This window comes from Lissotriton helveticus, chromosome 3_1, assembly GCF_964261635.1.
Source record: "Lissotriton helveticus chromosome 3_1, aLisHel1.1, whole genome shotgun sequence".
Classification (NCBI taxonomy): Eukaryota; Metazoa; Chordata; class Amphibia; order Caudata; family Salamandridae; genus Lissotriton; species Lissotriton helveticus.
In genome coordinates, this window is record NC_136061.1 from 2,114,355,170 (window position 1) to 2,114,381,515 (window position 26,346).

General features: G+C 42.5%; 1 protein-coding gene across 1 annotated transcript in view; it reads right to left on the reverse strand.

The window, feature by feature from the left end:
- The window catches only part of TUBGCP4 (tubulin gamma complex component 4), a 380,747-nt gene that overhangs the window by 132,519 nt on the left and 221,882 nt on the right, over positions 1 to 26,346 (reverse strand). Inside the window, exon 14 of the mRNA XM_078683319.1 lies at positions 5,230 to 5,407. Within this exon, the coding sequence (XP_078539445.1) occupies positions 5,230 to 5,407 (178 nt within the window). The remainder of the gene's footprint in view (positions 1 to 5,229; positions 5,408 to 26,346) is intronic.

The window sequence follows — 26,346 nt, forward strand, 5'->3', positions numbered from 1 at the left end:
AGGTCAGGGAGCTGGAAGGGGTTTACCATCGCAGGGGTGTGGTTCAGACAAGGCGACAACTTCACACAGAACCAGCGGAGGGCTTTGAACTATGACCGGACGGAATACGCACTTCTACGGGCTAAACAGCGCTACTATGAAGGGGGAAACAAAGCCGGGAAACTCTCAGCACACTTAAGGTCCCAGACGATCTCGCTCTGCCTTGTAGGTATTCAGACCCTTCCCTGGGGGTGACTGTCCAGAGAGATATTGACATTGCTGTTGAATTTGAAGTCTTCTACAGCACATTGTACACTGCCGAGCACTTGGATTCGACCGCAGCCGAGGACTATATCCGCCAGGCACCAGTGGCATCTCTCCCCATCACAGATGCAGAGGCTATGGATGTGGGCTATTCAGAGACTCATGGTAGGGAAGGTGCCGGGAGGGGATGGTTACCCAGTAGACTTCTATGTAACCTTTACCACCGAACTTACCCCTTTCCTGGTTCGCCTATTTAATACATTCAGCGAAACAGGAACCTTAGCACCTACAATGTCTATGGCTGAGGTGGTGGTGATACCGAAACCCGGAGAGGACTCTAGACTGCGCCTCGTATCGCCTGATATCATTACTAAATGTCGATCTAAAGATCTTAACAAGGGTCTTGATGGCCCACCCCGATCCACACATGCAGGGCCTGGTGGACCCAGACCAATCCGGCTTCATTCCTGAACGCAACTGTAGCAATGGGACGTGGCGTCTCTGTCATTTAATAGATGAAACACAGCGTACTCAGCAGCCTACGTTGCTTTTATTGATTGACGCCAAGAAGGTGTTTGACCGGGTACATTGGTCATATCTGAGACACGTTCTGCACAGGTTTGGGATTGGGGAACGGTATCAGAAATGGGTAAACTGCATTTACAAGGCCCCAGAATCACGCATTAGAGTGAATGGTAACACTTGATACAGAGGGGCACCCAACAGAAGTGCCCGCACTCGCCCTTACGCTCTATATGGAGCCATTGGCCGAAAGAATTAGAAACCTCCAGATGGTCACTGGAATTCGGACGGGAGACAGGGAACACAAAATATCAGCATACATGCGGACGATATAGTGTTATTCCTCATGTAACCACTGCTCTCTCTGCCACCCTTTTAGATGAAATCATAACCTTTAGCGGGGAATCAGTATTCAAAATCAACATACAAAATCAAAATACAAAAGACATTGCCACTCAGTCGGAATCTTTCCAGAACTGAGCAGGAGCAACTGAGAAATAAATAGGACTGCAGATATTTTCCACGACGGAAAAGACAGCTAAGGCTAACTACTTGTCCTTGTTAGACCAGACCCGACGTGAGCTCCTCAATTGGAAGAAACATGCAATGTCATGGGTAGGCTGGCTGGCGGCTATAAAGATAACCCTGCTGCCTCGCATCTTATATGTAATGCAGACGCTACAATTGTATCCTTCACCTTGAATACTAGCGCAACTATAACACCTTATTGGGAATTTTATATGGGAAGGTAAGAGAGCCCCTATTGCGCGACATCAAGCATTCCCGAGGCAAGAAGATGGGGGGCTTGGGGTCCCGCACTTAGAGAGATATTTTCAAGCAGCTCAACTACGGTACATGATAGAGTGGTATAAGTTAGAGTCTGAGAAACATTGGTGTTTCATCAATCGTGCAATTGCAGGGATGCATATCTGGAAGGTCCCCATGCTCCCTAAATGGCTTAGACCGGCTGGAAGGTATGTCTCACCGGTAATGAGGGCTACCATTGGGGTGTGGGATAGAGTGCAGGAGCCCCTTGGCCTTTCGACCCTGTATCTCCACTGGCACCCTTCATTGGCAACCCAGACTTCCCCCCCCAGCGATGGAAGGGAACAGGTACCTGCCATGGCAGAAAGCCAAATGTAAAAGAATTGGAGACTTATTCGATGAGAAAGGAGTCATGGATTTCCCTGGGCTGTTGTTGGGTTTTGGAATCTCCAAAGATGCATATTGGCAATATTTAGCAATTCGTCACTGGGGTACACAACCGCAGGTTCAACCCCATGCTAGCCGCCCCCTCACTAATTTTGAGCCATGGTACGTAACACACTAACAGGGACGACCATTCAAATTTTCTTCCACCTTTCGACCCCATGACACCACCCCTGGAAGCCAAGAGACCAGGCCCGACCAGCCTCAAAACTCCAGTCAACAATGTTACTGAAGAATTAACAAACGAGGGCCACGAGAAGTGCGACGACCTAAAGATGGAGATCCCAACGACATCAGAAGCACTAAAAAAGAAGATTTCATGCTCAATTAGGAAAGCCAGGGGCGAAGGAGCCCCAGGGCCTTATGGTCTTCCCCAGACCATGTTCAAATCAGATGTTGAACTGTGGTCAGACCACTTGGCCCCCCTGTTTCTTCACTGCAGGCTAAATAATACCATCCCAAAATCTTGGAAAGGCGCTATCAACCCAATCTACAAAAGTGGGAAGAGAAATGATCCCAATAATTACAGAACGATGGCTCTCCTCAACGTAGAGTCAAAATATTACATCATCATTTTATTGGAAGAGCAGTTGGCCTGGGCCGATTCAACAAAGAGCCTCCTTTTTAACCAGACCGGTTTCGTGGCCAACTCCGGAACAACAACTAATTTACTCACCCTAACCATCTTGATAGAGAAAGTGACAGCCCAACACACCCAACTTCACTGCTGCTTTGTTAATTTTAAAGTGGCCTTTGACCGGGTGCCCCGGGGCCAGTTGTGGGAAAAACTAGAGCTCTGGGGCATACCTCTGGCCCTTTTAAACACCTTAATTCAACTTTAGTCGGAAACCTGGATTAGAATGAAGTGGGAGAAGGCTCCCATGTTTCCAGGAAGATTGAGACCAAAAGCGGTGTTAAACAAGGCTGCGTGCTGGCCCCACTCCTTTTTAATTTATTCATTTCGGATTTATCCCCAATACTTGACAGTGTCAACAGCCACCCCCCCAATCAGATGGAACCTGCATCAGCAAACTGCTGTATGCCGATGACTTTGTGTTATTAAGTCACACAAAAGTAGGCCTACAGAGACTACTCATCGAGCTGCTCCCCTATACTACAAGAAACCTCCTTGAGCTGATTTTGTCTAAAACTAAAACAATTTATTTTGGTAAGCAAAGCTTGAATCAGTGCCCCATTATAAATACTTGGGAATTTTCCTTGACACCAGATGTTCATTTTTCACCTCTTCGATGCGTCGGACGGCACTCACAGTGGGCGTGTGTGGAGGACAGCCGGGGGCCGTCCGAACCGTGCATGCATAATTTTTTCAGCATTCCGCCGCAGCGAAGAGGTTAAAGCAGAAGGATGCATTAAGGGCCCAAACTATGTCACTTGAGGCCGCCTCCGCGAAATTGTCGAAACAACTACTTGGCCAGAGTCTAACCCCTATGCTGAAGGTGAAGATAACTAATTCCCTGTCGTACGGGCACGAGATCATGGAGGGTACAATAAGTACTTTATTAAATAAACTATCAACATTTTTAAATGCGCTTTTCGCCTGCCAAGATCTGCTTCACCAGCCAAAGTTAGACTCGAACTAGGATTATTAGACCACCATGGCGTTAAGGCAGGTGCGTTTCTAATGTTTTGTAATAGATTGCGCAATGCCCGGGAGGGCAGCCTGGAGGCCAGACTTTGGAATTTAATTTTGAACAGCTATTTCAGTCACAAACATCGGCACCACCTGGATCACTGCCTGCAACTACTTGGTGTCAAGGAATATTGGGGAACAAATCCCTCCCAGCCGGCGCTAAAGGCAGTCATCAAGAGGAGCGTCTGGCGCTGTGGTCTTTCCATTCTAATAGGGCAACACTGTCAAGAAGGAAACAGTCTTGGGCAGTAATTTCCGATTTTAAACAGGGGGTCGAATCTTCTCATTTATCAAGCACGTTTGTACTTTATTGGAAACTAAAGTTTATCGCCCTAAAGATTGGAGAACGGCCTTTTTTAAAGAACCTGCCCGGAATGCCGCCGCTCTGGCATTAGTATTAAATGCAGGAAGTGTGGCTATCACTCAGAAGCTATGCAGCACATAGTTTGTGTATGCCCCGCTATGCTCACTGACAGATAGTCTTTATTGCCGGAAGAATGGAACAGGCTCAGAGTACGATCATGTCGCCAAGCCCTAATTGTCGCCATGAATCCAGACAATACAAAGCATCAGAAATGTTGTTAGTTATCGGTCCTGCAAATCTCCCTCAATCCGGCAGCATTGCAACCCCTCTCGAGGCTCAACCAATGAATTCTGACTGCTCACTACTCTAGATTGGAACATTGCCTTTTTGCTTAATAATAATAGTTTACAGGTCTTCAGATGGCTTTATGAAAAAATCAGTTCTGCTGTTTTTTATATATAAAATAAAAAATAAAAAGGAGGGGGAGAAGCTTTGACTGACCAGGTAACCAGATTTTGATTGCCACGGGTAACTAATTAATGTTATGGTATTTTAATTACATCCCCCTATTTTTAGATAGTCCCAGTATTAACCGGAGTCTTTTAATGCTTTGTTCTTTTATATAAGAATCGTATGAGTTTTTCAATTTCAAACTAAAATTTTTTAATGGTTTTAAGTAAACAAACATTAAAGTATGCATGATCCATGCAATTTAAAAATCAATAAAAAATGTAAACCATAAAATATGAATTATCAAGCAGCTGTACTTTGCTGGGGCTATAACTTGACTCGTGCCACATAGGGGGTCACTGAAGAAGCTGCTGAAACAAAAAGTTACCTCACATACCAGAAACTACAGTCCTATACCCAGAGAATGCTTACACGCCTGGTGTTTCAGCCAGTCGAATGTGACCCCAAATAAAGTAATCCTCTAAGCTTAAAATCTAAAACTGCAAAAAATCATATCGGAGACTGCACTAAAATGTAGAATGCAGTCTTCTCTTTAATTAACCACAGACCATCAAATTTGGAGAGTTATATTATTGTTACGGTCTGGGAGTATCCGGTTGACAACCATGACAGTGAAATAAGAGGTTTTATCCTAATAAAACATCTGTAACCTTTGCTGTCTACTCCTAATACGAACGTTTGCTACTGCATTTTTTTAAATATTTCACTAATTATTTTTAACTTGATGTTTGTGGAAAAACAAGATAATTTTACTAAGATTTGTTGATCTCTTGGTTAATTTCAGTAAATTAAACTTGACCTCATACAAGTCATGTTTACTTTCACTCACCTGTAGATAGTACTGAAGGTTATCCACTAAGAACGCCATGTGGTTCCGTAATTTCCATTTGATAGGATCGGTTTTATCAAATTCTAGATGTCTGCGCTGCATTAGCAGAGCCCAAATGTGCTGAAGTTCAGACTGGACACGCCGTACACTCAGTAAGTATCGGAAGACCACATTGTACCTGTTGAAGAAGTAAGACCAACAACGGTATGACTTCTGTTCATATTCTCATCGCGTACACAACTAAACTAGCTATCCATAACTAAAACATTGTTAGCAGATGATGCAACCCCCTTTAGGCACAAAGCAATTCTACAAGGATGGAAAATGTTACCGGTGACAAACAGTCTGCAGCCATCTAGTGTTCTGTTCAGTATAATACAACTGCTTTAAATTTTGAGGTAACCCACGATTCCTTCCCTGAACCTGCACCAGGACACAGGCGTCACCTCAGATTGTGTTTTCCATTAGTGCTTGTGTACAGGTGGAAGCCATTATGAAGTCTGTGTACAGTAAGGAAGTGTTGTATAGCAGGTGGAAAAACACTTAGGTGGACAACAGGCGATCCATTACTGGCTTGAATCCTGGGAGGGAGGCAGGGGGGATGTGATTCTATAGTACTACAAGCAGATTGTCACTTTTCATTTGTAGGATGTTGCTGCAGCTTTACGTTGCTTTACTTTTCTCTTGGTGGTAGGGGCTTCCCGCTGCCTAGCGGATTGCTTGGACAGATTCACCTTAACCCCTCCTGCCAGCTCCTTTACAAAGCTTGACACACAACAACAGCAGGCTAAGCGCGCTGCAGATGGGCTGAACTTTTTTTCCAGTGGGTTATTTTCCTTTGGGAAATCAAGTAATTCACGGAGAGCAGCACTAACAAACCTGATCTTTGAAAAGCGGCATCGCTCTCTTCCACAGAATAGACTATTCGGGCTCCTATAAGTTACAGAACATATTTTTCAAAAGTCGCTCTAAAGAGATAGTTGCAATGCAGTCTGCTAGACTATCCCTTGATAACTAGGGGTCCCAATCACTCCATCATGGGCCATTGTTTTGTCCTTTGGTGTCTGGTTTTGTCCTTTGGTGTCTGGTGATCGACTACTGAAGATGCAAAATAGTTATGCTGCTTTTTTGTGAACGTATGGGTAGCTTATGGTTGGGCTAATGGGGCACTTCTTTGGGATAAACTCTTACGTACCATTTCTACTGGACTTTTTAGTATTTCAAGTTATTATTATTTTTTTAATTTTTTATTTATTACACGAGTATTTCAAATTATTACACAATAACTGGGCACAGGTCCAAATTCATTTGGATGGTTGTTTGTCAAAACCAACTCTGACTGCCAATGGTCTTAAGCAGTTCTGTGTATTGGCTTTGTCTTTATATAGCCTTTACCCTAAATATCTTCTGGAAATGATGCAAAATTCATGTTCACTCTCCCTTAAAATTGGGTTAAATAATGTTTCTTGACTGTGTTGTGTAGGAATCTAGGACCCTAGTGTAATTTTCCCGATTCATGCCCAAATATAGGTATAAATGACCCGATCCTTATATAGGCATAGAAATCATTACCATATTTAGACTGAGCCTATGCAGCCAAAATACGGCATGGCTACTTGCACTAAGTTCCGAGAATCAACAACGATTTCTTAGAAAAACCTGCCTTCAGCAGCTAGGGACTTCCCCTTGCCTGAATACTAATTTATCTAGGAAATCATGGAGTTTTCAAAGAACTGAGTCTTTGATGACGTTATTATTTCCAATCATACGTCAAACTCGGCACCTTCAAGGTATAAATATGCCTACATTTGCACAGACAAACACAGTTTGGAGCAGTTCGAGTATTTACTTGCCTGACGCGCCCTGCAGCAGCAAGTGCCAAGGAAGCCGACCCTCCAGCTGACGCACTGAGAGACGCTGTCTTTTCTCTTGCCGAGAAATCCAGCTCCAGTGTTTCCAGGCTACCCTTGCGGGTTGTTGGGAAATCGAGTCCTGAGAGAGAGATACAAGACCTCCTTCATTCTAAAACCAAGGGACGGAGCTGATTAGATCCTTAGAGAATTCTTGGAATAGATTCTTGGCAAAGAATACTAAAACTTAAGCTACACCTCACTTACTTCTTCCCTTGTACTGGTACACCGGGGTAGGTGTATTTTAGAAGCACCAATTGAGTACTTTTAGTCATTCTTTATCACTCTATGTATTTTATGTATTATATGTTATTTTATATGGCTTAGAAACCATACCATGCGTTTACAGTACTACTTTATAATACTTTTCGTATTATATGCATTGTACTTTATAACCAGTATTACGATTGTAGCAGTACATTTCTTATGCTTGAGAAAGAAGACTGTTCAATAAATACTTTTTATTGAAAACGCCCGTCCCTCTATTTCTCAGCACCTCTGGTGAAACGAAGCATGCACGATTGACTGAGTAAAATAGCTATCTATTGTTTCCGCAACTCTAGAGATTGATTTCTTATTCTTGGGAAACAAAGTTGTCATGTTTATGCGGTTGTCAGAAACTAATCCATTCTTGAGAATTCGAGAAAGTTTCTAGTGACCTCTGAGCTAGCCGGCACTCACAATTAAGTTTAATATATTCGGTAGAGACCTAGTCGACCTCAGTCCTACGTCTAAACTACAGGATATATTATTCCAATGCGCAGAGCCTATTGGGAATATAGGAACTACACTACATGGCGCCCAACGTTTGGTAAGGCGATAATTTAACGCTAGATACTATACCCGCCAAAACTGAGTAGGACAAACATCCTATGTATTAGTTTTTGGCATTTACAACGTTGAAGGATACAGTGTTCCAAAAATATTGTGCACCTAATCTTTGCTTCCTTGAAATTTGCTCTGCAAACAGTTCGAGTCAACAAAAATGACGGATAGTGATGAAGAATTAGAAAGAGTTGCAGCAGCAGCTCAAGCAGTTTTAGATGACACAACTCTCCAACAAAATGACCCGGGTGCTATAATCATCCCGGTAAATGTAAGAAAAACAATAACTTACAAACTCATAAATAATGGAGTATCATCAAGAGGTGGTAAAGTAATCTTTGTTATACAGGCACATGAATATCGGCAGACAGAGGAATTCTATTCATGGATTCAGTTCCCTGCAGCGGATGCAGGAACACACTAGTTCCACTAGTACAAAGTAGAGGAACCTCCAGCAGAATATGTTCCTTATGAGGACGTTGAAATTCCATTAACTTACCAAGAGCATCAGCTCTGGTTTAAAGGCGCCCTACGACATCAAAATCACATAACAAGGCTCGGTCCACTAGGTAGACCAGGAGCAACATGTCCGGTACTAGCCAGCTATACACCACATCCTGACATTGAAAACATGACAGGTCCAGAACTGTTAGTACAGCTAAAACAATTAATTAAAATACATAGACAATTGGTTCAATATGTCATGCGGACCTTAACAGTCCAACCTACTGTGATGATTCCACAGCACACCCCTCATCAGAGGAACACAAACAAAATCACACCACAGACTATACAATCAGTCATTGGTAAATTACCATCAAAAAGGGAACAAATTCCATTCTGGTTAGCTCATAAAATTACTCAAATTGAGGCAGTATTCCCTGACAGTACACCTCATGAGAAACACAGAATTCTGACAATCTGTTTACCAATGGGGATAGCACCACATTTGGAGGACTGTGACACTTGGGGCACAGTCTTTGCTTCAATCTACACAAAAACACATGGTGTTCCGTCCATGGCGGTAATACCAGATGTCCTAAGACAGATTCAAAATGAATACGGACTAGAACCTGCCTTAAATCTTGGTATGAAATTATTAAAAGATTTCAAACCGGTCTTGGCTATAATATTAGCCAACATTAAAGGTGAAGCAGCATCAGTGGCAATCCGCCAGAAGCTAAAAGAAACAGATATTACTGAGCAACCGTATGAACTTGCCAGAATTATTGAAAAATCCTATGAAGAACTAGGTAGAGATAGTTTGGGTGGGAAACCATTGAAACCACAACTAACAGAAAATCCTGAAAAAGTTTTTATTAAAATTAATCTCACTTCTCCTAAAAAGAAGTGGGAAAACACTAAACAAACACTTCCTAAAGAGAAGCATTCCCAGTCCAGAGGAAGATCTCCCCAACGGGAGCCCTCTGAAAAGTGGTACAACCTCAGAAATAGGGATAACTTAAGAAAACCTGATAGATATCAAGATACTGATACACGTTCCTCTCGTACCTTTCAGACTTCCTCGCAGAAATCAGAAAGAAGAGGACGATCAGAACAAAAAGAAGGACGAGTGAAGTCCAAAGACTAACAACACATTCCAAAAAATAAGAAAACTCAATTTACCAAGAAGAAGGTAGCAAGTCTAAAGATCAGACATGCCGAGGATCTTGAGGACACAACTCAAGAACATGGAGTGGGCCCAGACAATGCTAGACAGTGCAGCAGAAGTAACCATAGTTCGCAAGATCCTGAAGGATAATCTGGAGACAGTGGACTTGAATGAATGCATTCAAGTTGAAACTGCCGACACCAGGGTTAGTGTACCCCACAAGTTATATGAATTAACACTCCGGATGGAGGGGGACATAACTAGGAAAATAAAAGCACTCTTTTGGGAAGAGCTATCTAAGGGTTATGACATTCTTCTAGCTGAACAAGACTGGCCACCTGAATTTGTCAGGGAGTGCCCACATGGCGAAGAGATAATTATGCCAGCCTTCTCAAATCACATTCCAATTCATAAAAAATACACATATGCCAGGAAATGGGCAGTAGCTCAGGCTCCAGCATTATATAAAAATCACGTAGGATGGGATGAGGATTCTCCTCACCATAAAATCCAGTTAAAAAATCAACCAACAATGCAAAGGCAATATCCTGTAAAACAGGAAGCTAAAAAACAGGTCAGGGAGATTTTAAATCAACTTGAATACCAAGGGGTGATTGGAACACGCACCTCATCAATGAACAATCCTTTGTTTCCTGTCTCCAAACCAGACATTACATATCGTCTAGTTTTGGACTACAGACACTTGTTGCAAAACTTTTGCAGTACAAAACGCACACAGTGCAGCACTGATGAATAACATTGTGTGCAAAAAATATAAAACCACATTAGATATTTCAAATGGGTTTTTCTGTCAAAACATTGCACCTGAAAGCAGGCCCTTTTCCGCTTTCTCAATCATGGGGACACAGAGACAATTTTGCCGTCTCCCTCAGGGATTCAAGAATAGTCCAGGGTTATTTTCAGCCAGAGTAACAGAGTTACTTCAAATGTATGATGATGAGGCATTATCCTATGTCGATGACATCTATCTTACAGATAATGATTTGGACGTGCACTTTTGCGTTCAGTGCAAACAGACATATTAGCAAAAACACAGTTAGAAACACGCAATAATGCGTGCAATCTTGTGATCCGAAACATCCCAGGGAGATGCGGATTCACATACCTAACCTTTAACAAAGATGAGACGGTACCAATAGCATACAAGTCACACTTGTACACACAAGCTGAAATGAAATTCACTTCAACAGAAAAGATACTGACAGCGGTTCAGACTGCTGTAGCAAAAGAGAGGGCTCTCGCACAGGGTAAACGCATAATGATCGTTACACCTGTACCTGCCTTAGAGGCAGTGACGAAAGCAAGCATTCCCAATGCTAAGGCTTTACATCCGAGATGGATACAATGGGTTAATTCTCCTGCTGCAACAGACTTTGAATACGTTTTTGACCCCTACTTGAAGACACAAGAATTCCTACAATACGAACACGAATGTCCTCTGCCGACCGAAATTCTGCCACTAGAACATTACGCATGTATAATCTATACAGACGGATCAGCACAGCCCGCAATTGGGGGTAAACAAGCCTATAGTGCTGCGTGCGCGATTGTTAAAGGTAGCTGGCGCGAAGGTAAATTTAGACCTATGGTCACTAAAACTCAATCACTCGGAGACTGTACAGCTCAGCGAGCTGAACTACAGGCTTTGAAGATGACGCTTGAAAATACTGATCGCGAATTCCCCACACTCACAGTGTGCGATTCATACTTCTGCGTTGAATCTTACAACGAGCACTTGCAGAACTGGGTTCGAAACGGTTTAAAAAATGCAAAAGGTGGCACAATTAAGCATAAAATGCTTTGGGAACAAGTAGTTCTATTACAGTAAGAACTACAAAAGACTAATGTGATACATACACTAAGTCATCAGCGTGATGGCGTTCACGTTTCAGGGAATTCATTGGCTGATGAAGCTGCGAAGACAGCTGTGCAAACGGCTTGTGTATACCGCGGACAAACGCCTGTCCGCGGTATACACAAGCGGCCATGCTGTTTGTCATCGTATTTCAGAAGCTCTGCATGCGCTAGAAATCAGTGTTGTTCTGTTCTAGATCAACATTAAAGTAGAGGCTGATTATGCCAATCTCTGCGACCAAACGTTATTAAACGGACCGGTTCAACGTCACGCATATTAGGAGATATAATTCATTTTCATCAACGAACACGCTATTGGTGTGTAGATCTTCCTCGGTGTGGCCGCTACTAAGGCGATGGTAACCACTTGACACACCTCCAATACTCTATGAATTGACGCTTTATAGATTTACATTGAAGGGGAGGCTGATTATGCTACTCCCTCTTATAGAATGCTACGGAACTGACCAGCTCAACGTTACGCATATTAGGAGTTATATATATCTTCTCTCTATCGGCGAACACACTATTGGTGTGCAGTTCTACTGTGGTGTGGCTGCTGTCGGGGCGTTGGTCACCACTTAACACGCTATTGATATTGAAGGAATTTAAGTTTTAAAGACCAGTGTTGTTCACCATCAGTTTGCGGACACACGTGGGAGTAGAATTCTGCTTTCATCTTAACTTGAAGAACGAATTGACATCAGTGGAATTTCTGACCGAGCTATACGTATATTTTTTGCTCAGATTCGGATCTCATATAACCTTTGCTACGTAAATTTAAAGAAATCCCGTACTTCTTCGATTAAGACATCGCAAGATTACTTTATGCCCTGACGAAGTTCCCGTGGCACTGGGGAACGAAACGCGTTGGCTGTGTGCCAGTTTTCTACTGAAAAGAAATTCAATGAAAGAGGAATCTCCAAAAATATTATTTTGTTTGGACTTTAATGTTGTGCACTTTCCTTTTGGGTTTTCTAACCGCATAAACATGACAACTTTGTTTCCCAAGAATAAGAAATTGATCTCTAGAGTCGCGGAAACAATAGATAGCTATTTTACTCAGTCAATCGTGCATGCTTCGTTTCACCAGAGGTGCTGAGAAATAGAGAGATGGGCGTTTTCAATAAAAAGTATTTATTGAACAGTCTTCTTTCTCAAGCATAAGAAATGTACTGCTACAATTGTAATACTGGTTATAAAGTACAATGCATATAATACGAAAAGTATTATAAAGTAGTACTGTAAAAGCATGGTATGGTTTCTAAGCCATATAAAATAAGATATAATACATAAAATACATACAGTGATAAAGAATTACTAAAAGTACTCAACTGGTGCTTCTAAAATACGCCTACCCCGGTGTACCTAACCTAAGTCTAGTACAAGGGAAGAAGTAAGTGAGGTGTAGCTTAAGTTTTAGTATTCTTTGCCAAGAATCTATTCCAAGAACTCTCTAAGGGTCTAATCAGCTCCGTACCTTGGATTTAGAATGAAGGAGGTCTTGTATCTCTCTCTCAGGATTCAATTTCCCAACAACCCGCAAGGGTAGTCTGGAAACACTGGAGCTGGATTTCTCATCAAGAGAAAAGACAGCGTCTCTCAGTGTGTCAGCTGGAGGGTCGGCATCCTTCGGCACTTGCTGCTGCAGGGCGCGTCGGGCAAGTAGATAGTCGAACTGCTCCAAACCACTGTGTGTTTGTCTGGGCAAATGTAGGCATATTTACACCTTGAAGGTGCAGAGTTTGACGTATGATTGGACATAATAACGTCATCAAAGACTCAGTTCTTTGAAAACTTCATGATTTCCTAGATAAATTAGTATTCAGGCAAGGGGAAGTCCCTAGCTGCTGAAGGCGGGTTTTTCTAAGAAATCGTTGTTGATTCTCGGAACTTAGTGGAAGTAGCCATGCCGTATTCGGGCTGCATTGGCTCAGTCTAAATATGGTAATGATTTCTGTGCCTATATAAGGATCGGGTAATTTATACCTATATATGGGCATGAATCGAGAAAATTACACTAGGGTCCTAGATTCCTACACAACACCCACGCCACGATATTAAGTTCAATAAAACTAAATGTATAAGCACTGAATCAAATCAAATTGCATTTGTTCACATCAGTATAAACTGTAAAAAAATAGGTCTCAACCGATATGAAGCACAGTATGAGAGCATACAATCTAACATTTATGAAAGATGAAATTACATTCATGAAATGTCTCTTTAAGGTACAGAAAAAAAAGTGAAGACTATCCCATAGTATAATATTTAAACTGATTTGTTTTTAGGACAAGGCCAAATATTGTCATTAGGAAGTTTTCAAAAGAAATCTTGTTCTCTAAGAATAGTTCTACTTTAAGCAGATAACTCTGAGCCTACAAGTTCTATTTTGGAAAAAGTACAAATTTGTTATAGACGGTTTGTTTTGTAAAAACGAAGGCCGAATTTCAGAGTACAGGGAACGCTGTGTGAATTAATCAAAAGTTATTCTCGGTGTCAGGAGAAAACATCAGATCGTCTAGGCTGGAAAAGAAACCGTCTACCATAGTAGGCGAAAGTGGAACCACTTCAGTTAGCAGGTCAAATGTGAATAGATGAGGATCATCGCCGTCAGCGTTTGATGCATTAGCAATGTCCGCAGTAGGTGTACCAGTACCTGTGTGCCTGTAGTGTCACGTATCTCACCCTCAGTTAAACTTGCCAGTGAGACCTCAATGAATGCCGTCATCAGAATGCAAAAAACACAGTTGATGGACAGAATGTAGAACAATGTCATACATTCACCCCAGTACAAGGATCTGGGCCTAAATCCATCGTTTTTTTGCACTCCACACCACCCTGGGTTAGACACTGGCTATATGCAAATCAGCTCTGACCCTGTGCCTCATGGGAACAGTCCAGTCCGAACTACCAAGCCATGTCTTTCCCAGACCGGAATCAAGCATCCAAGGACCGGTTTCTGGCTATCAGCCTTCATCAGCCTGGATAGCTCGACTCCAGTGGTGTGGAGAGCCTGGGACTCACGTCTGAGCATCCCCAGCCCACTCGGGGTGAAAATTGCAAAAAACACAGTTGATGGACAGAATGTAGAACAATGTCATACATTCACCCCAGTACAAGGATCTGGGCCTAAATCCATCGTTTTTTTGCACTCCACACCACCCTGGGTTAGACACTGGCTATATGCAAATCAGCTCTGACCCTGTGCCTCATGGGAACAGTCCAGTCCGAACTACCAAGCCATGTCTTTCCCAGACCGGAATCAAGCATCCAAGGACCGGTTTCTGGCTATCAGCCTTCATCAGCCTGGATAGTTTGACTCCAGTGGTGTGGAGAGCCTGGGACTCACGTCTGAGCATCCCCAGCCCACTCGGGGTGAAAATTGCAAAAAACACAGTTGATGGACAGAATGTAGAACAATGTCATACATTCACCCCAGTACAAGGATCTGGGCCTAAATCCATCGTTTTTTTGCACTCCACACCACCCTGGGTTAGACACTGGCTATATGCAAATCAGCTCTGACCCTGTGCCTCATGGGAACAGTCCAGTCCGAACTACCAAGCCATGTCTTTCCCAGACCGGAATCAAGCATCCAAGGACCGGTTTCTGGCTATCAGCCTTCATCAGCCTGGATAGCTTGACTCCAGTGGTGTGGAGAGCCTGGGACTCACGTCTGAGCATCCCCAGCCCACTCGGGGTGAAAATTACAAAAAACACAGTTGATGGACAGAATGTAGAACAATGTCATACATTCACCCCAGTACAAGGATCTGGGCCTAAATCCATCGTTTTTTTGCACTCCACACCACCCTGGGTTAGACACTGGCTATATGCAAATCAGCTCTGACCCTGTGCCTCATGGGAACAGTCCAGTCCGAACTACCAAGCCATGTCTTTCCCAGACCGGAATCAAGCATCCAAGGACCGGTTTCTGGCTATCAGCCTTCATCAGCCTGGATAGCTTGACTCCAGTGGTGTGGAGAGCCTGGGACTCACGTCTGAGCATCCCCAGCCCACTCGGGGTGAAAATTGCAAAAAACACAGTTGATGGACAGAATGTAGAACAATGTCATACATTCACCCCAGTACAAGGATCTGGGCCTAAATCCATCGTTTTTTTGCACTCCACACCACCCTGGGTTAGACACTGGCTATATGCAAATCAGCTCTGACCCTGTGCCTCATGGGAACAGTCCAGTCCGAATTACCAAGCCATGTCTTTCCCAGACCGGAATCAAGCATCCAAGGACCGGTTTCTGGCTATCAGCCTTCATCAGCCTGGATAGCTTGACTCCAGTGGTGTGGAGAGCCTGGGACTCACGTCTGAGCATCCCCAGCCCACTCGGGGTGAAAATTGCAAAAAACACAGTTGATGGACAGAATGTAGAACAATGTCATACATTCACCCCAGTACAAGGATCTGGGCCTAAATCCATCGTTTTTTGCACTCCACACCACCCTGGGTTAGACACTGGCTATATGCAAATCAGCTCTGACCCTGTGCCTCATGGGAACAGTCCAGTCCGAACTACCAAGCCATGTCTTTCCCAGACCGGAATCAAGCATCCAAGGACCGGTTTCTGGCTATCAGCCTTCATCAGCCTGGATAGCTTGACTCCAGTGGTGTGGAGAGCCTGGGACTCACGTCTGAGCATCCCCAGCCCACTCGGGGTGAAAATTGCAAAAAACACAGTTGATGGACAGAATGTAGAACAATGTCATACATTCACCCCAGTACAAGGATCTGGGCCTAAATCCATCGTCATCAGACATGGCTTGGTAGTTCGGACTGGACTGTTCCCATGAGGCACAGGGTCATAGCTGATTTGCATATAGCCAGTGTCTCACCCAGGGTGGTGTGGAGTGCAAAAAAACGATGGATTTAGGCCCAGATCAGTGTACTGGGGTGAATGTATGACATTGTTCTACATTCTGTCCATCAACTGTGTTTTTTGCAGTCATCAGAATGGGCAGCCGTTGGGGGCAACATGATGCATGAGTCGTAATCGGACCTAGCAAAGTGTCAACATCCGATGGCAGGACTGATGGGAGTGTAAGACAAACGTCCAACACGCATTCTTCTCCGCAAAGCAGGCATCGCAGAACAGGTAAGATGCAATCTTGCCAGATTGGTCTGAACAAAAGGAACCAAGTTGTGTTCGGATCCCTTAAACGAGCCAAGCCAAGAATCTGTGTAATCCTCTCACGATACCTCATGGCAAGGAGGGCTTCTTCCATGGTAGCGTGGGTATTGCTTGTCACCGGACTTGCCATATCGGAGCAGAAGGAATAAAACCAGAATTTCTGCTACGAGTCCCAAGATGAGAGGCAGTCCGCAGAACACAAAGTGCACGAAATTTGGAAAAATGCAGAGGACTGCTTCAAATGGTGCTAACAGTCCTGAAAAAAGTGTCTTAAATACATGTGCGATGCCACTGGTATCAGACATATTTAAGATTTGACTTAGCATGTATCTTTGCAGAAGGCCTTGCAGATCATACGTTTCTCTAGATGAGGTCAGTGGCACATTTTTTTGTAAAAGAATGACTTTCATTCTGTTTAAAGTATTAATTCGTATAGAAGAGATATTCAGTGAAGGCCATAATGCCGTCTCCCTTTCTGTCTTACTTTTTGGGTACAATACTTGCATACAAGTGACCCTGGATGACACACTAACTAGATACGCCTTTCCTGGCAACATGCCACAACAGCTGTGGTCATTGAGCATAACGTAGCTGCCATTGGATAGCTGCCTGAAAATTGGTTCTATCATTGTGGAGGGTGAACCGTGCAGGGGGCAAGAGAGGTTATTTGCAGAACCTTCGTAGGCTCCGTGTAAATTAATACCTTGGTACAAAAGTGTACCACTTAGTGAGTTCTTACAATTTTTACCACTAAGGAATACCTCCTTTCCCCCATTCCAACATTTGTGTGTGTAGGGTAAATTCCAGGTCAACTTAATGTATTCTTTACCCAACCTTTCATACAGGCCTGCTGGTATATGCTGTAGACAAAACCGAAATTGGAAAATCGTCACTGGTATCATAATGGTGCCATGTATTATCCATTCAATGACAGGGTTCTCAGAAACTGTCAATGGTAATCTTTCTAGTTTCTCAATGCTCAGCACCGATTTGTCTGCTCCTCTTTGTGCCAAAGAGATTTGTTTATCTGTAAGGTTAAACACAGTAAATAATGACGTGTTGTTGATTAGACGCCATGGCACGTAGCCTGAACTGAGATTTTGTAACGTCCAGCCTAGCAGCATTATAGAACGTAATTGAGACTGGCCGTGTTGTAACATTAGCAAGTCTTGCTCTATTATGTCAATTGCAGATGATACGTTGCTGTTCAAAGAATAAATTCTGGAGGACAGAGTCGTTAACCCATTGTCCACTACAGAGAGGCTTTTCTCTAAATTAATACGATTAATTTCTCGTATTCTTTCTGCAGTTTCCATTTGCGTTATTTTCCTTTCTTCATTGTAAGCAGCGTATATACCATCGTATATGAAACGTTTTTGACGTGGTTTGCGAGGCCCCATTAAGAAATCTCGCAAATTATTGCCTTCTTTAAGTAAAGATAAGTGTTGTTTGATTTCTGGAAGTGTAGCTTTATGTAGCCACTCAAGGCATAGCTTTCCTACACTATAAGTAGTTACTATCCCTGGATGTTGTCTCTGGGAATATCTTGGATCTGGCCTATTCACTGTGAACCCCTGTGTTTTGTTCAGGAATCTATCTTGACAGTTATTAGTGTCTGGGGCCAGATTAACCTTTTTTTTCCAATCAGGATTAGTTCTGTTTTGTTTAAAAATATAGGGTACGTCTACCTCCTCTTCTGTAGTGTCAGCACTGTCAGATGTGGGCTTGGGTATAGATGGTTTGTTTAAACCTTTTATCTTAGCCAGGCCAAGACAAGATGTTTGTTGAACAGTGTCATTTAAAAACATTATTTGTTCTGGGATGATGCAGGCTCTGAATAAGGCTTCTAAACATTGCACCTGCCAATCTTTTGTGCCCCAGACAGTTTTTGTCTCAATGTTGTCTTTCCAAAAGTCAGACCCTAATGTAGACAGCTGAGCATAAAGGTTTGCAGAATAAATTGGTTTAGTATTGGTCAAAATTGTTTTCATTCCTGTCTTATTTATATTTTTTAAATAAAACATTTCTGGATTTGTAACATTAAACCCTGAGAAGTACGGAAATTTTTCATTAAATATTTTTGAGCTACCCCTTGGTGGCGTTGGACAATGTTCCCATTGATTATAAGTAAAAAAAATTCTAGGGTTTGCAGATTTATGCAAATAATGGTGACCATAATGATTATAACAATACATTTGTTCATAATCTGATGAACCTTCTAGGTATTCATGTTCTGTAAATTTAGCTGACATTTCTAAATCTGTCATCATGTTGTTAACAGTTTCAAAGTCCCAATCATCAGAAAATGTGCTGGGTGCGACAAAGTCACTTAAAGAAACCTTAAACTGGTGTAGAATCTTCAGCAGTTCCACCGGGCCATAAATGTCATAATCAGTTCTGTCCCATGCTATACCACCAAGTATAGGAACAGCTGTGATGTTTACTGATGACCGGTCTCTTCTTTCACGATGAGATGATTTGTGAGGTTTTAGGACCAAATTGATTTTCTTGCTTGCTGTGTCCATTGTACTATATTTTCCATCTATCATCCTTCCCAAACTTAACACCAGTATGAGCCAGAGCAGGAGGAAAAGTACACCTAACACAATCCAAAATTCAACCCATGGTGAAACCAGATATGTTTTTTCAAGTTGATGAAAGAGCTCTGTTATTTTTTCTTTGAAAGTTTTATTTGCTGGTGTATTTTCAGGTTCACTGGGATCCTCAGAAAATGTATCAAAGTTGATAAAATAGCCAGAGGCAGTTCTGTCAATTGTTGGAATTGCATCCTGATTACTTAAAATCGCTGGAGCTGTTTCTTCTTTTGCCATGTTGGTATAGTCAGATGCTATATCATTGTAGACAGGTGTTTCTTGACGAACTGTTATTTGGGTATCCAGAGGCACAAGTTCCATGGCTTTGTTGCATAGTCCTTCATTTCTTACTGCAGGTTTATCAAAGGTGATAAGTCTTTCAGTTTGAACCTCTTGGATTGTAGCAAGATTTGGTCGTCTGCTACTTCTTGTCCACTGGGCCTACTACTTATTATTGGCCACATGATGTGGTTTGACCAGGTCGATGGACACAACTCTGTTCTCCCTTTTACCACCAAGGGGCGGTAGTAATACTGATCTTGTTCCATGGATAACTAAGACAGGTACTGCTTTTCTGTAGGAAGGCCGAAATTCCTTCTTTACCGCGATCTTTTCCCTGACTAGATCACCAATCCAGACAGGTCTTGCTGGGACAGGTGGTCTCTCTTCAGTGGTCATTTGCTTCTGTATTGTGTTACTCAGACTTCTTCTTGTTTCATTTAAGTCCTGTAAAACAGCCAAACGATCTTTGACATCAAAGGGTTTTTGTTCCACCACTGAAGTTTGACAATCGAGGTCTTCGATTATCATTCTAGTACCAAACAGTAATTCATATGGAGTGATTCCACCCAGAGAATTTCTTGGCAGATTATTAAGACTACGTTGGACACTTATTAGATGTTTGACCCACCCATCACCCGAACCTACTACCTTAGCTGTTATGGATTGCTTTATGTCACGGTTTTTTCTTTCCACTACCGTATTACTCTCAGGATGGAAGAGACTAGAATACCGCAATGCAACGCTCAAGCTAGCCATGGCCTCTTTGTAAGCTCGAGAGCTAAACGCAGGACCCTGGTCAGAATGTAGCGTGCCGATTGCGTATGTCGTGATAAAGACTCGCAGATTCTTTATAACAGTTCTGGCGTCAGCCGAGCGCTGGGGCCACATCCAAATAAATCTTGTGCAGGAATTTACTGCACCATGATATATTTATAGTTACCATCTGTTAGAACTGGGATTTCTGGTTGGCTAAGGCTTGCGCCAAAGCCACGCAGAAACCACCATTCTAGTCAGGGCAAGGGAGTCACACGCCAAGATAACCCCTGCTCACCCCCTTGGTAGCTTGGCACGAGCAGACAGGCTTTCATAGAAGCACTCCTGAAGACCTTCTCTTGCCTATGGGCTGCGGGTGCTTTCAGGTAGGCCCGGGGGGCCGGAATTTTGCCCCCCCCGTCCTTCCTCGGGAGCTCCGCCCGTTGGCTGGACCTAGTGAGCCTATCGTAAACTGCCTTCTTCTCAATGCACGCTCACTTACTAAAAACAATATTGTTTTTAAGGAGCTTGTACTAGAGAAGAACCCATACAAAGCTCCCTCAGCAAGGAGAGAGCGCCTCAGCGCACAACGAGGGGGACCCGAGGGTCTTATTCCATAAAGCAATAGGTATAGTCAAAGTTGAATGGCAAAAAGCACCCAAAACGTTCTTCCAGACTTCAAAGTTTATTAACTTGTTGTTAAAGTAGATAGTTCATGGTAAATGAAAAAGTTTTTCGAAAACATATCTCCAATAGTGGAAGTATTTTTAAATCAAATGATCACTCATCCCGATGCATTTCGGGCAGCGCCCTTCCTCAGGGGATTACTCTACAAGAAATCCAAAGAAAACTATTCAAACGTATGTAAATGTATAAGCTCACACATAAAACGTGCAAAAAAACTCATGTCTACACCCAGAAAATAGAACGTGTAAAATCAGACCACAACCAAGAGTTCCTAAACAGTGTGATAAATCTGAATAACAGCGTGCTGACAGGAGGTGAGCCGAAATCAACTGTGGTCAGAATCTTGCAAAACTGTGAACACAGAAAGCAAATCCCAACGTAAATAGCAACGTGAACTCGAAATAAAACTCCAAGAGATGTGCAAAATCAGAGGGGAAAATATAAGCGTGAGGCGGTCACAACAAAACCGTGCTTGTTAGCGTGTACTGATGGGAAAATGCAGCCGAAGACTCTACAAGTGATAAAAGTTATAATGGGGTCCCAAAAGGGTACTTACAGGTGCAGGGAGTAGCTCGAACTCGAGAGAGTTCAGCGAAGAAAATCATCGGTCGGTAAAGCCACCCGTGTGTTAGGATATCTTGTGAGGGTAAAATGAACATAGCAAGAGGACAAGCGGTCCCAAAGTAAAAACGTGCACTGGTGAACAAAAACTTGTAGTCGCCATGTTGTAATGATAAACAAACTGGTGTGTATAATACATGAATAAATGAAACGAAAGGAAAAAATAATAAGAAAAGGAGAAAAGAAATATAATATGAGAGATATAAGACTCAAAAGACATAAAGATGAATTACAGATAACATAGAAATTCAATTCGATCATTGAGACCATGGGGCACCATGGTGGACATAAAACGAATCCAAAAGTTCTCTCTCTTTAGGAGCGTGTTCTTGTTGTTCACAGTAACCTTTACTTGTTCCAATACTTGAAATTTCAATTGCGCCACGCTATGTTTATTTTCTACAAAGTGGGTAGCCACACTGGATTTAAGGTTTTGGGTTCGAATGTTACTTTTGTGCTCCAGAATTCTGACCCGGATCTTCCTCTCAGTGTGTCCAATGTAACATTTTCCGCATGGACATTTCAACATATAAATAACATTACTGCTGTTACAGGTGGCATTGACTCGGAGTTTAATCGAGTGTCCTTTCATAGGGTGGTTTGTCATGTTTCCAGGAATACAATTATTGCAATTGCTGCAATTGTAGCAGGGTCTTAAACCTTTGTAGTTGATAGGTATTTCAGTTCTTTTTGGTTGACTCAGAATTTCTTTCAGGTTTCTACCTCGGGTGTACGCAAACATAGGGGGCTGACTGAATAGACCTTGAAAGTCAGGTTCCATAGATAAGATTGGCCAGTGTTTTCGAATGATGTGTTGAAAATGATTCGACATCTTAGAGTATTTGGAAACCACCACCAAGCGGTCCGATTGTTTTTTGGGTTTGGATTGGAAAAGTTCAGTCCTGACAATCTTTTCTGTCCTTTCTACTGCCAGGTCCAGAATAGGGAGAGGGTACCCCCGTGCCTTCAGTCTGTCCAAAGTGATTTTTATCTCTTTTTTACTTTCTGCTTCATCAGAGACTATGCGTTTCACTCGTAGCAGTTGAGCATAAGGTAAGTTGTTTTTTAGTCCAGCTCGGTGAAAACTTTTATAGTGTAAAGTAGAGTTCCTATCAGTAGGTTTTCGAAATATTGTGGTGTGCCACTCCTCTTGTTCTCTGTGTATTTCCACATCCAGGTAGTGGACGCATTTCTCGCTGAATTCCCAGGTGAATTGTATTCTTTCGTTGAAACTGTTCCATGATCCGAGAAAGGTGACAAGAGTGTCAACCGATCCCCCCCATAACAGAAACACGTCATCTATGTATCGGAGATACAATTTTCCATATTGTAGCCAGTCATTTTGGCATAGTATGTGCGACTCTTCAAACATTTTCATATAGATGTTCGCGTAGCAAGGAGCTGCCGAGTTTCCCATGGCAGTGCCATTCAGTTGTAGTATCCACTTGTCTAAAACCGTGAAATAGCTATGATAGAGAGTGAAGATTGTAAGTTGCATGAGAAAAACTTTGAGATCAGGATCAAGATTCGATGAAGCCAACACTTGTTCAATCGCTTCCATTCCTCCATCATGGGGGATGGAGGTGTAGAGTGAACATACGTCCACTGTACACATGATAAGTTCAGTGTTTTTAAGTTCATTCATGATGGGTTCAAGTTTCAAGAGAAAATCTGTGGTGTCACGAACATGTGACTGGGTTTTTTGTACAAATGGTTGAAAGTATTTGTCGAGGAATTTACCCACGTTCTCATGTATGCTTCCTCTGGTGGATACAATAGGGCGAAAAGGAGGTTTTGTGGGATGTTTATGCATCTTAGGTAGCATATAAAACACAGGAGGTTTTGGGTTGGTCGGGGTCAAAAATCTTCGGGTTCTATCATTTTTGGAAGATTTTTGACCCGACCAACCCAAAACCTCCTGTGTTTTATATGCTACCTAAGATGCATAAACATCCCACAAAACCTCCTTTTCGCCCTATTGTACCCACCAGAGGAAGCATACATGAGAACCTGGGTAAATTCCTCGACAAATACTTTCAACCATTTGTACAAAAAACCCAGTCACATGTTCGTGACACCACAGATTTTCTCTTGAAACTTGAACCCATCATGAATGAACTTAAAAACACTGAACTTATCATGTGTACAGTGGACGTATGTTCACTCTACACCTCCATCCCCCATGATGGAGGAATGGAAGCGATTGAACAAGTGTTGGCTTCATCGGATCTTGATCCTGATCTCAAAGTTTTTCTCATGCAACTTACAATCTTCACTCTCTATCATAGCTATTTCACGGTTTTAGACAAGTGGATACTACAACTGAATGGCACTGCCATAGGAAACTCGGCAGCTCCTTGCTAAGCGAACATCTATATGAAAATGTTTGAAGAGTCGCACATACTATGCCAAAATGACTGGCTACAATATGGAAAATTGTATCTCCGATACATAGATGACGTGTTTCTGTTATGGGGGGGATTGGTTGACACTCTTGTCACCTTTCTCCGTTCATGGAACAGTTTCAACGAAAGAATACAATTCACCTGGGAATTCAGCGAGAAATGCGTCCACTACCTGGATGTGGAAATACACAGAGAACAAGAGGAGTGGCACACCACAATATTTCGAAAACCTACTGATAGGAACTCTACTTTACACTATAAAAGTTTTCACCGAGCTGGACTAAAAAACAACTTACCTTATGCTCAACTGCTACGAGTGAAACGCATAGTCTCCGATGAAGAAGAAAGTAAAAAAGAGATAAAAATCACTTTGGACAGACTGAAGGCACGGGGGTACCCTCTCCCTATTCTGGACCTGGCAGTAGAAAGGACAGAAAAGATTGTCAGGACTGAACTTTTCCAATCCAAACCCAAAAAACAATCGGACCGCTTGGTGGTGGTTTCCAAATACTCTAAGATGTCGAATCATTTTCAACACATCATTCGAAAACACTGGCCAATCTTATCTATGGAACCTGACTTTCAAGGTCTATTCAGTCAGCCCCCTATGTTTGCGTACACCCGAGGTAGAAACCTGAAAGAAATTCTGAGTCAACCAAAAAGAACTGAAATACCTATCAACTACAAAGGTTTAAGACCCTGCTACAATTGCAATAATTGTATTCCTGGAAACATGACAAACCACCCTATGAAAGGACACTCGATTAAACTCCGAGTCAATGCCACCTGTAACAGCAGTAATGTTATTTATATGTTGAAATGTCCATGCGGAAAATGTTACATTGGACACACTGAGAGGAAGATCCGGGTCAGAATTCTGGAGCACAAAAGTAACATTCGAACCCAAAACCTTAAATCCAGTGTGGCTACCCACTTTGTAGAAAATAAACATAGCGTGGCGCAATTGAAATTTCAAGTATTGGAACAAGTAAAGGTTACTGTGAACAACAAGAACACGCTCCTAAAGAAAGAGAACTTTTGGATTCGTTTTATGTCCACCATGGTGCCCCATGGTCTCAATGATCGAATTGAATTTCTATGTTATCTGTAATTCATCTTTATGTCTTTTGAGTCTTATATCTCTCATATTATATTTCTTTTCTCCTTTTCTTATTATTTTTTCCTTTCGTTTCATTTATTCATGTATTATACACACCAGTTTGTTTATCATTACAACATGGCGACTACAAGTTTTTGTTCACCAGTGCACGTTTTTACTTTGGGACCGCTTGTCCTCTTTCTATGTTCATTTTACCCTCACAAGATATCCTAACACACGGGTGGCTTTACCGACCGATGATTTTCTTCGCTGAACTCTCTCGAGTTCGAGCTACTCCCTGCACCTGTAAGTACCCTTTTGGGACCCCATTATAACTTATCACTTGTAGAGTCTTCGGCTGCATTTTCCCATCAGTACACGCTAACAAGCACGGTTTTGTTGTGACCGCCTCACGCTTATATTTTCCCCTCTGATTTTGCACATCTCTTGGAGTTTTATTTCGAGTACACGTTGCTATTTACGTTGGGATTTGCTTTCTGTGTTCACAGTTTTGCAAGATTCTGACCACAGTTGATTTCGGCTCACCTCCTGTCAGCACGCTGTTATTCAGATTGATCACACTGTTTAGGAACTCTTGGTTGTGGTCTGATTTTACACGTTCTATTTTCTGGGTGTAGACATGAGTTTTTTTGCACGTTTTATGTGTGAGCTTATACATTTACATACGTTTGAATAGTTTTCTTTGGATTTCTTATAGAGTAATCCCCTGAGGAAGGGCGCTGCCCGAAATGCATCGGGATGAGTGATCATTTGATTTAAAAATACTTCCACTATTGGAGATATGTTTTTGAAAAACTTTTTCATTTACCATGAACTATCTACTTTAACAACAAGTTAATAAACTTTGAAGTCTGGAAGAACGTTTTGGGTGCTTTTTGCCATTCAACTTTGACTATACCTATTGCTTTATGGAATAAGACCCTCGGGTCCCCCTCGTTGTGCGCTGAGGCGCTCTCTCCTTGCTGAGGGAGCTTTGTATTAGTTCCTTTGGATCCTACACTGCTTGGCTCAGACGGTGTTTTTCCTACAGCTGCACACGACACCTCTTTACAAATCTTCACCTTGTGTATTAACAGCTGTGCGAGTTCCTCCCCATCGTAGTTGTCACTAGAGAAGAACCAGTCATGGGTTTTCATTACGGAAACATGGGCCAAAGATTCATCGGGCCCAGACCTCATTGAAGCAGTCCCGGATGGGTATTGCCTAACACGGCAGGACAGAATAGGCCGGGTCGGTGGTGGGCTGGCTATCCTGCATAGAGACAGGTTCCAATGCCATATTAT